We start from the raw sequence: 12,036 nt of genomic DNA, 5'->3' as shown, positions 1-12,036 counted from the left end.
TTGCTTTTTTTTGACCACCTCTGCACACTGTATGGACATCTTCAGAGCATGCCATTGCTTATGGGTTTTAATAATACAGGATTATTATTAAATCCCCATGAGCTGTCTTCATTGATTCTTACTAAAATTTCAACACCTGGTGTGTTCATATTGTTTTTGTTGAACTTCTTTAAAAGGCTGCATTTTGAACATAAACTACTTGGTTGCCATGTATTAAAAACTTAACTTTCCAAAACAGGAAGTTACCCATCCGTTGCTGACACTTGAATTTGCTTAAAAGGCAAGAAAAGAATATGCAGACTGTCTTTTCTCTCTTGATAAAGGTTTCTGTTGACTTGGGGAAGGTAACTGCACCCCATCCCTCCCTATATTGTACAGAAGGCCTCTTTAAGGCCTGCAGCTATATCTGCTTAGGTCACCAATCTGATTTCTGACCATGTCTTCCTTACATAGTATAGTCCAGAATGGAATACACCTATTCTAGGCCAGAGACAACATACTTCGTGTGAGCAGTAACTTTCCTACTAGAGTAGTGATTAACTAACTTACTCTTTCTCGATTGCAGCAGCAGAGCGTTCAACATCTCTCCATACTTTTCTTTAAACAGGCTTCTTTCCAGGAAGTGCCCAGAGTTGTGAAGCTTTTCTCCGTCACAAGATGACCCTCATCTCTCCATTGATATTGAAGAAATATGGCATCCCATTTGATAAGGTGAAGGGAAAAGGCCTGGGATACTTTTAAGTACAGCAAATTCAGTCAAAGGTTCCCAGAATGTCTGCTGGGTTGCAGGGTGGGGATTTCTGAGGAGGGCAGATGAGAAGGGATTTTTTTTAAGCTAATCAGCAAAAGAAAAATTTTAAAATGTAAATTCTTATGCACATGTGGCTAGGACTTCTAGAAGTATGCACAATAAACCTGTATCTTCTGTGGTCTTGGGTTGTCTGACCTTGTCTGCTTATGTAGATGAATTGCTGAGGACCTGTGTTTTGCCAACAGTTTTCTGTTGTATATTCAATACTGTGCTATCGAGACTAGTTTTGAACTGTAGTTCATTACACTGCAATAGGAGACCTGAGTAGGGCATGAATCTATTTGCTTGCCTGGCCAGTATAACTTGAAATAAACATTTTAAGTCATTTTGTCGTCTTTGCAATTTTACCAGCTGCTGCTGAGTGAGTCTCTCCTGCATGGTAAGGAAACAGTGAAAATTCTTGCATAAGAGGAGAGTAAAGGCAGCTTGTATATCAAACCCAGGAGAATGAGAACTGTTTTTTGTGAACCAGTTAACAATCTGCGTGGACTTCCCTTCTTTTAGGTGACACAGGAAGCTGGAGAATTCATGATAACATTCCCTTATGGTTATCATGCTGGCTTTAATCATGGGTTTAATTGTGCTGAATCTACCAACTTTGCTACTCTTCGGTGGATTGAATATGGAAAACAGTCTGTGTTAGTAAGTGGTCTATTGTCTCTTTTTTTTATTGCATATGAAAAAACCCACTTTGGTGTATTTTTTGACAGCTGATTCTTTGATGCTCTAGAAGAAACCATTGTTTCTATCTAATATAACTACAGGCAGCAGAGTCAAATGAGCCTCTTATCTAATGGTTTGGTGCCCATTTAGAATCTGGGCAGCAAATAATGGAACATCGATCTCTTCTTCTGGATATATCAGGTCGGATCATATTAAGGGTTTAGAGCATAATAGATAAAACCTATAACTGCTGTGTAAGGCTGAGGTGGTACTGGAAGGTTGCACATGATGGCATGGTCTTAGGCCTAGTTTAAACAGAGTTTTTGTACTGTAGCTATTTCTCTTAGAGATGTGGTTTTTGTATTGAGGTAATTAAATTGGCACAACCCCTAGTGGGACATTATATCATTATAAAGGTGCCTTATACTAGTATAACTTATTCTGCTTTCCTTAGGGGAATAGACTACATTGGTATAAACACCTTTATATCGATATAACTAGTTGTACTGCCCTACTTCTGCTAGGATAGTTAAAGTGATACAACTTTTGTGTGTAGACAAGCCCACAAATAGAATGCTGTTTGCCAGAGGATTCAACTAAAAAAATCTATGAAGTACTAGAGCCTGTTCAGTCCAAACAATCGCTCCCTCTCACCACCATGCAGACTAGCCTTACTTTCCTACCCTGGACACACACACACTGCTTGAGATTTGCTAGCCCTGGAATTAACTCTGGACAAGAAGGGTCAACTTTTAGCCACTAGGCAGAGAACTTTTGAAGTGAAAGACCTGTCCATGGACCCAACTGCATTCTCATCCAAGCTACAAAGTTATTTAAGCTTCATCTCTGCAATATAAAGATCAGAGGACCCAGAGCAGAAATTTCTGTGAGTGAGTTCCAGCAACCTGCAAATTGGGTTGGTGCTGTTAACTAAGTGGATAACTCCACCAATAGGCTGATACACTCTGGCCTGGTTTTTCTTCTTGGCTAGCAACCTGCTCTCTCACCTTGTTTCTATTTTCATTTTTGTTGGCTTCTTTGCGTGATCTTAGACAAGCCATTTAATCTTTGTCCTCGCTGATTCCCCGGTTATAATAGGTGGACAATTCTGACAAGGGAGATTTTAGATGTGAAAGTCTCACCACTTGCAGATATTTCGGATCAGTTGAGCAACAAAAAAACAAAGTGGTATTGGGTTGGAAAATAAAATGCTTGTGTAATTGGCCTAGTGTTTTCTGTGCAACTGCAGTGCTCATGTCGGAAGGATATGGTGAAGATCTCCATGGATGTTTTTGTGAGGAAATACCAGCCAGATCGCTACAAGCTCTGGAAAGCTGGGAAAGATGTGACTACGATTGACCACACTCTTCCCACACCAGAGGCAGCAGAGTTCTTCAAGGGGGAGCTTCTCCAGAAAGTCAAGAATGGGAAGCAGTGCAGTGAGGAAATAGAAACTGGGGAGTCATGTAAAGAGGATGTGTACATGGACGAAAAGAAGAGGTATGTCACATAGTGGTGAATGCTTCCCTGTTCAACGACAAGCCAGTGCAATCTGTTGCGTTGGAATGCTTTACGTTCCTATGGAACAGTAGCAGCTGGGACTGGGCAGGTTCCTGTCTCAGGAAGAAGATTTGCTTTTCACTAAAGTGGTTAGGTCCAAGCTGATTTGTGTCTGTCAGAGGAGGATTGACAGGGAGCCATACAACAGCACTAGCTTGGTCCACCATGGTTTGCCTACTTGGGTCATTGCTGTGAAAAGCCTGAAGTTGGGGAGCAGTGCTGTATGTTGGAGACCAGAGCAAAGCAGCATTCTGGTGGGATTGTGGAAACATTCTCCATGGCCAAATTCCAGCAGCATCAGTGCTGGAGCTGCCATGATAGTACACAGTTCCTATTCATTGTTGCATAAGGAATAGTTGAACAGTGATGTCTAAGGTAGAGGTCTTGAATTTTACTTAAAGGAAGGTGATGTCTCTGGATGTACTCTGGCATCTGTTAATCAGACATTGTGAGGCTGAGGGAAGAGTAAGTATGAGTGGTACTACACAAGGCTATTTTGGAATAGCCAAAAGAGTGCCTGGCTTGCCCAGTGCTGGTTTCTAAAAGTCCTGGCATCAGGCATATGACCCAAACCAGGCGTTTCTTGAGGGTACTGACCTGACATTTCACTTAAGTATTCTGTGTGATCAGCCACGTGTGGATTTGTTTCCTGCAGTCTGCCCAAGCATCGCATAGGAACCAAGAGGCATAGGGTCTGCCTTGAGGTGCCCCAAGAAGTGAGTCAGAGCGAAGCCTTTCCGAAGGAGGAGCTGAGCTCTGTGCAGTATGAGGTGGACGTGGCAGAGCCTGCTGACAGACCCACTAGTGAGCTTGTGCAGCAGGGTGAAGATGGACTCCCAGTTTCAGGTAATCGCTTCTCAAGTTCCATCTTACTGTATAGTATAAGTTTGTGTTTTAAAGGTCTGACAGATCAGAGGCACTGGTGCTGAATCCAGGTCATTCCCTCTTAAATAAGAGGCCATTTGAGTTTGACAGTGTGTCACAAAGGCCTGTCTGAACCTTGACAGGCAGAGTGTTTGGAATATTCATGTGCCTGGGGTTTCCTTCTCCAGAGTCCCTCTTTAGGAGGCTTTCAATTTATTGCCCTCTGCTCCTGGGTGTGTGGCATTTTTGCCTCCACCACTGGTTCATATGGAGACCACTGCTTGTTTAAATGATTTTGTTGGCACCAGACTTGTAGGAGGAGACCAACGTGAGGAGGGTGGAGGGAGGGGAAGAACAAGGGTGCAGAAAACTGTCTTGTGGCTGCTTGGATGATTGAAGATGTCCTTGGAGCTTCTTATTTCCAAGAAGCCTAAAAGGAAAGAGGAAGTGTTTGAGATTTTTGCAAGAAAGCTGGCCCTTTTAGCTTCAAGACGTATCTAGTCTTTCCACTTCTTCATTTCCCTCTGTCTAGAAACATAGTGGGTGCTTCAACAGTCCTGGCCAGGGAGCTTCTATGGCATTAGACAAGTGACTTGACAGAGAGGAAAAGAGCAAGGGTCAGTCACTCAGTAAAGCACGTGCATATCTTACTGTAGGATCCTGCCTGCTAAGCAGTGTGTGAATCTCCTAACAGGATGTTTCAGCCAATCAGCTGCTGTTTCCTGATTGTGCATTTCATTCCTTCTGCACAGCCAGCAGCCTCCTGTCTGGTGGTTGTCTTCTCCATCACTTCCTGGCATCTAATTCAAGGCAGTCTCCAAGCTGCCCTGACTTCATCAACAATCTATCTTTGTTTCAGATTATGTGGATTCTTCAGAAGTCAGATTTGAAGAACTGAAAAATGTGAAACTGGAGGAGGAGGAAGAGCAAGAGGCAGCTGCACTGGATCTTTCCATTCCTCATTCAGTCAATTCCACCTCAGCCCTCGCTGCTTCTAAGCAGAGTTCAGCTTTCAGTCTTCAGTCCAGCTCTCCAGCATATTCTACTTCTTCAGACTCTGAGTCAGCTGAACTATTGCCCAGACGAACTTTTGGCCAAGCCGGGGTTCTTACTGTCCATAGCTATGCTAAAGGAGATACCAATGGCTCTGACAGTGCACGTGCTTCAGGGAAGAAAACCAGCACTACAGCCAGTGTGAATGAGCAGGAGCTGGCAGAGGTATGAATGGCAGCTGTTAATCAGAAAAGTTCAGAACTGCATTATGCTGTGGTGAATTTGGTGGATTTGTTAAGTTGTCTGTCTATTGCACTCACGCTTTTGATTCTACTGGTGTCAGTACAGCAGATCTCCTTGCTTGGTAATTTCTGTCGTTTAATCTTTACAATGGGACCTGACTGTAATTTAATTTAAATTACCAACCAGACTGTCAGTGTTTCGGTACTGTCATCTCACAAATTGGATCAAGAGAAACCTTTTTCCTTTGGATGTATAATACTACCTGGGACACAAGTCAAAAAGTCACACATTTTGAAAACCAAATTTCTTTATCACCTCAAATCTCTAAAGTGAACATTTCAAAAAAATTTCAGGTTGATAAAAGGGGTCTTGGGACCAACAACGTATAAGACATTAATTAAACCCTTGTTTTATTCATGTCACATTTTTGCTCTTATATCCAGTATAAATAGCCATCATTAAAACTTGTTACATTTTCACTAAACTCACAGAAAAAAAAATTATAGAGCGCGAGAAGAAAAATATAATATTAAAAAAAAGAGTGGGTCTAAATTAGCTGTTACCACTCAAGAAAGAGATCTTGGTGTCATTGTGGATAGTTCTCTGAAAACATCCACTCAATGTGCAGCGGCAGTCAAAGAAGCTAACAATGTTAGGAATCACTTAAGAAAGGGATAGATAAGACAACAAATAGCATATTGCCTCTCTATAAATCCATGTTACACCCATATCTTAAATACTGCTTGCAGATGTGGTCGCCCCATCTCAAAAAAAATATATTGGAATCGGAAACGGTTCAAAAAAGGGTGACATAAATGATTTGGGGTATAAAACAGCTTCCATATGAAGAGAGATTAATAAGAGTGGGACTTTTCAGCTTGGAAAAGAAACTAAGGGGGGAATATAATTGCGGGATATAAAATCATGACAGGTGTGGAGAAAGGAAATAAGGAAGTGTTGTTTACTCCCTCTCATAACACAAGAACTAGGGGTCACCAAATGAAATTAATAGACAGCAGATTTAAAACAAACAAAAGGGAGTATTTCTTCACATAACACACAGTCTGTGAAACTCTTTTCCAGAGGATGTTATGAAGGCCAAGACTCTAACAGGGTTCAAAAAAGAACTAGATGATAAATTCCTGGAGGATAGGTCCATCAGTGGCTGTTAGCCAGGATGGGCAGAAATGGTGTCCTTAGCATCTGTTTGCCAAAAGCTGGGAATGGGCAACAGGGGATGGATCATGTGATGAGTCCCTGTTCTGTTCATTCCTTCTGGGGCACCTGGCATTGGCCACTGTCGGAAGACAGGATACTGGGCTAGAGGGACCTTTGATCTGACCCATTGTGGCCGTTCTTATGTTCTATAAAAAATTGAAATTAAAATGAAAGCAGTACAGCTTCTCTTGTTCCACTTCCCTTTTGTTGGATGGTCTTTTATAGTAAGAAACCCTTTCTTTAGTCTTTCTAAATGGTTTTACTGGTGGTATTTTAGGGGCGAGATTTTTAGTTCAGGTAGCTTTGAGTTGGTGGTGCTGAAACCAGCTCAATTATCCTTTAAAACAAAATATCACAGATTGATCGAGTGAGCATGTCTTGATCAGTCTGTGTAAACCCAAAAAATATAAAATTCAATACACACACTTGATGTCTTTAAAGGGCCAGATTTACAAAACTAAAAAGTTATTGACCAAATCAGGAACATGCATCCAACGAAGTGGGTATTCACCCACAAAAGCTCATGCTCCAATACGTCTGTTAATCTATAAGGTGCCACAGGACTCTTTGCTGCTTGTATAAATGATATTGGTCCATTACTAGATGGAAGTTGTAGAATTGTCAATAGTGCTGAAGTGTCCATTTAAATATTTCTGTTCTGTATTTGGGGTGGAGCGGGGGATTCAGATGTGTGCGTACTTCACAATGAAATACTTCTCATTCCAGTAGTAACTCAGGAGGATGTTAAACAGCAGCTACTAAAGGTAGACCTCTTTAAATCAGCAGGTCCAGATAACTTGCTTCTGAGTTTATTAAAAGAGCTGGCCAAGGAGCTCTTTGGACCATTAATGTTGATTGTTCAGTAACCCTTGGAATACTTGGGAAGTTCCGGAGGACTGAAGGAAAACTAGGTAAATAGGATGACCATAATAATTATAGGCCTATCAGCCTGACATTGATCCTGGTCAGAAGAATGCAACTACTGATACAGGACTTGAATAATAAAGAATTAAAGGAGAGTAATGCCAGTTAACTGGGGTTTATGGAAAATAGATTGTCAAACAATTTATTTTTTTTGGAGGAGAGTATGTTTGGTTGATAAACATAATAACGTGGATGTAATTAATATACATAGGCTTCTGTAAGGCATTTGATTTGGTACCACATGACAGTTTGAATAAAACTAGAAAAGTACAAAGTCAACATGAGACAAATTAAATAGATTGAGAACTTGTTAACTGATAGGTCTCAAAATGTAATTGTAAATGAGGAATCATTAAGCAGTTGTGTTTCTAGTCGGGTTCTGCAGGGATCAGTTTTTGGCCCTATGCTATTTAATACTTTTATCAGTGGTCTGGAAGAAAATAAGCATTCATATGCAAAACTTTATTTGTAATGACCCAAAGATTGGGGGAGTGATAAACAATAGAACAAGGCACTGATACAGAGCTATCTGGATTTCTCTTCAGCTTGGTGCAGGCAAACAATACATGGTTCAGTGTAGCCAATTAAAGGTATACTTACAAGATGGCGAACTCCTATTCTGGGAAGCAGGGACTCTGAAAAGAATTTGGGTCATGGTGGATAGTTGGTTGAACATATGTTCCCTATATGATGCTGTGGCCTGAAGGGCTAATTTAACCCTTGGGTGTATAAAGTGGAATCTTGAATAGGAAGTTATATTACAGGGGTTCTCAAACTGGGGGTCAGGACCCCTCAGGGGATCGCAAGGCTATTTCATGGGGGGATCGTGAACTGTCAACCTCCAACCCAAACCCTGCTTTGCCTGCAGCATTTATAATGGTGTTAAATATACTAAAAAGTGTTTGTAATATATAAGGGGAGAGGCTTGCTGTGTGAAAGGGGTCACCAGTACATAAGTCTGAGAACCCCTGTTGTATTACATCTGTGTTTGGCCCTGGTATGACTACAATTCAAGAATGATGATAAATCAGAGAGGGTTCACAGAAGAGCCGTGAAAATGATTAAAGGATTGGAAATATGCTTTATAAAGAGAGAGTCCAGGAGCTCTGTCTTTTCCGTTTAATCAAGAGAAGGTTAAGGTGTGATTTGATCAGTATATAAGTACCTACTTGGGGAACAGAACTTTGATGATAGAGGGCTCTTCAGCCTCACAGAGAAAAGTTACAAGAAGATCCAATGACTGGAAGTTGAAGTTAGCCAAATTCAGACAGAAATAAGGCTCACATTTTTAACAGGTGGGGTAATTAACTATTGGGACCATTTTTGAAGGATTGTGGTGGATTCTCCGTTACTGGACATCTTTAAATCAAGATTCAGTGTTTTTCTAAAACAGATTCTGTAGTTCAAACAGGAATTAATTCTGGAAAGTCCTACTGTGTGTTATACAGGAGGTCAAACTGGATGATTACAGTGGATCTTCTGGCTTTATAATCCATGAATCTTTGGAAAGGGGAGAGAAATCTTCTGTTTGCATCCTAGCCACAGAGAAATTACAGACTTAGCATGTGGGCTTATCAGCCACACGGAGATCTGGCAAACTTTCACCTGTGTCAGGTTGTTTAAGGCATTGCTTTTAGCTCCTTTTCTGATCCCAGACTCACAGTAATGTTGCAGAAATTGGAGTGGTCTGAGCAAGCTAAGCCAGTTTCTTGCCAGGAGGGGGGAAAAGGTGCAGTAAGGTGGGGAAGAAGGGTGATGGAAGAAGGTGGATGACAGTAGGAGCCTTGGAGTTATACTTGAGATGTTCATGATTTTAGCCAAAGCCAGAAGTGGTGTAGTGAAATCATCTGGTTACTTCTCTCTCTGGTTTGATCTAATCAGGACATCTTTTAGGATCAATATGGCAATAGTCAACAATGTTGCATTGGATCATGGGCTCCCAGGAGACAGTGCTGGGCAGCACCAGTTCTAATAGCAAAGCTCATTCCTTCCAGTCCAGGCATCCTACTGACTTTTTCAGTGTCATGCGCTTATCCCCCCCAGATAAGTGATATCTGGAAGATCTTGGCAGTCTCAGCCTTTAACTCATCAAAACACACTTAGGTGACTTCAACTGTAAATGTTTTCTCCCATTTCTAGAATCTTTCAGCATGTCTTCATATCAACCCAGGATTTTACTGGGAACGTTGAAGACCCCTTACCACTGTTTTTAACTTAAACAGTCCAGTTTGCTAGTGTCTCTTCAGCTTTAGCTTGTCGTATGTAAACAAACTTGTATAATGGACTGAATTAGGACTTGTATAACACAACAGATCTAACTTACTTTTCACCATTAATTGGTTACTGGTTAACTGTGTGCATTTCACTCTGCTTGAACAATGAAAACAGTCACTTTTGCTGTCTGGCTGTCCTTTAGCAGTACAATGCTAAAATACTTGGGTTTCAGATACTTTCGCAAGCATAAATCCAAAGTTTAATATACATGTTAATATAAATATTTCTTTGTTTTAATGTCTTGTAAAAATGCCCCTTTTTAAACTTGTTTTGGGCCAAAATGGATCTGACTGGCTGTAACATCATGATTGCTGAGTTGCTGCTTTGCCTTGTCCAGGTGGCGAAGGAGTACATGAGATCAATGAAAGAGAGTAAAAAGTCAAAGGGTCGTCGCCAGCCCTTGAGCAAACTTCCTCGTCATCATCCTCTTGTGGTTAAAGACTGCATCAGTGATGATGGTAAGTTCTACATACTTTAGTCGAGTAGGATTCAGCTATATGGGGAAACCTTGGATGGGAAGGTAGAAGGGGGGCTCAAGATGTATGAGGACAATATGGTACGTTCCATGAGATAACTGAAGATACATGGGAGGCATCTAGGCTTGTGTCTTCTCTCCAGCTTAGGAGAGGTTCTTAGTTCTGCTTGGAACTCCTGCTTCATTCTCAAGTGCATGACCTCAGCAGTGGAATTGTTTCACACCCGAGTGTTTACTCTTTCCCACTACTTTCTTTGGAATGTGAATTTTTTTTCCAGCCACAGAAAGTCACAACTGTGTGTACCAGTCAAACTCTAAACATATCTGAACTTCATTTCTGTATTCCACAGATGCTTCCTTAGAGCTTTCCAATAATCCACTAAATATCTATATTTTTTTAAAATACGGATATTGACTGATCATTTAGCCTGTATATGCTTTGGATCTGATTAAACTATAGGCTCCAAGGAGCCGTGTGAAGAGGTTCACCTCACTACAGGTTCTCCTCCTTGTGATTAGGTCTGGGAATTAGCATTCACTTCATCGGTTGCTTGTGCTGTGAGCTCCCTGTCTCTGAGCATGCTCAGTGTGCTCCCTGTTTGTGACTTGGCCCTCCAGTAAGTCAGTATATAGTCCGCCCGCCTTCTGGGATAAGAGTCCTGCTAGACAAACTGTCCAGAGATGTTGCAGACAGTCTTCCTTTCCAAGTCTGCAGATCCTGTGCCACTTTCAAGTGGCTGGTAGGGGAGCCCAGGCCCTCCCTCTACACTGGGTTCCAGCCCAGGGACCCTATAACCAGCTGCCCAGGTCTGTGCAGTCCCACTCCTTGCTGCTATTCCCTGGGCTTCTTCCTACCCCACGTCTATCTTGCCAGTCTCTGGCTTGCCACTAGAGATTTCTCTGCTCTGTATGGCTACTTCTCCATTCTCTGCCTCTTGTTTGACTCCCCACCCTAGGGCAGGAACCCAGGTTTACTATCCCCCTGGATCTCCTTTTCGGCCCTAGCTAACTCCCTTTCCCTCCAGGGAGTGACTGCAGACCTCTTCCCTGCAGTCCCTTCCTGCTCTCACTTCCTGGCTTATAATCCTGCCCCAGTTTCTTCCCCGTACGAGTTTCATTTGCTATTCCAACCAGTCCTTGGTTACCCTCCAGATGCAGCATATAAGGTTAATTGGCCCCTTCTAGCCCCTGCTCAGAGCTTGTGTGGGCTGGTCACCCCATTGTAAGCAGGAGCAGGATTATGCATGCCTATACTTCTCATCTGTATCACTCTTTCTGGTGTACTCAGCTCATGTTTCTGCTAAATTCCTCATGTTTTCAGAAGGAAATAAACATTTTCTCACCATTCCTGGCATGTATGTACTTCCCACTGTCAGAAATTGGAGCCCCTCTCTTTACCATTCTTAATCTTGGTGGTTATCTTAAGCTCTCCTTGCAACACTGTGGCAGCAGCAGGACATATCGCTAACAGTAATGAAACCATTTCTTGTTGCAGAGATGTCAGAGCAACTGACTCCTGAAGAAGAGGCTGAGGAGACAGAGGCTTGGGCCAAACCACTTAGCCAGCTGTGGCAGAATCGCCCTCAGAATTTTGAGGCAGAAAAAGAATATAATCAGATCATGGCTCAGCAGCCCCCTCACTGTGCTGTATGCATGCTCTTCCAAACATACCAGGTAAGCACCCTGGACTTCTCCCAAAGCTGTTCTTTGTATGGCAGAAGCTGAGGGAGAAGGGAGCTGCCACATTCCTCAGGATTTTGTAAACTAGTAGGTTGTGAATTTATCTTAGAATAATGTTGTTTCAGTCTGTTGCTAAATAAGACTGCAGGCCTGTGTGATCCGGTAAATAGTATTGCTGTCCCCTTTACCACCTCAGGTTGCATCAAACTTCCTTGGTTGTTTCACAGCTGCATACATTTTGAAACTTCCCTCCTTAACTCTGGCTGAGCTCAAACTTGTTAAATTCCTTTCAAAATTATGTGCATAGCACCTCGCTTTCAGATTAATTCTT

At 42.0% G+C, this 12,036-nt stretch overlaps 1 protein-coding gene across 4 annotated transcripts in view; it reads left to right on the top strand.

Moving 5' to 3' along the window:
- KDM4A (lysine demethylase 4A) overlaps window positions 1-12,036 on the top strand; it is a 59,886-nt gene that overhangs the window by 18,282 nt on the left and 29,568 nt on the right. For all 4 annotated transcript variants that reach the window (XM_030574128.1, XM_030574129.1, XM_030574126.1 and 1 more), the window contains exons 6-12: window positions 608-711; window positions 1,316-1,453; window positions 2,724-2,974; window positions 3,690-3,880; window positions 4,758-5,116; window positions 9,888-10,008; window positions 11,521-11,699. In XM_030574128.1, the coding sequence (XP_030429988.1) occupies window positions 608-711; window positions 1,316-1,453; window positions 2,724-2,974; window positions 3,690-3,880; window positions 4,758-5,116; window positions 9,888-10,008; window positions 11,521-11,699 (1,343 nt within the window). The remainder of the gene's footprint in view (window positions 1-607; window positions 712-1,315; window positions 1,454-2,723; window positions 2,975-3,689; window positions 3,881-4,757; window positions 5,117-9,887; window positions 10,009-11,520; window positions 11,700-12,036) is intronic.

The sequence above is a fragment of the Gopherus evgoodei genome, chromosome 8 (assembly GCF_007399415.2).
Source record: "Gopherus evgoodei ecotype Sinaloan lineage chromosome 8, rGopEvg1_v1.p, whole genome shotgun sequence".
Taxonomy (NCBI): domain Eukaryota; kingdom Metazoa; phylum Chordata; order Testudines; family Testudinidae; genus Gopherus; species Gopherus evgoodei.
The sequence above is the reverse complement of the archived record's forward strand: the minus strand, read 5'-3'. Positions and strand labels throughout refer to the sequence as shown.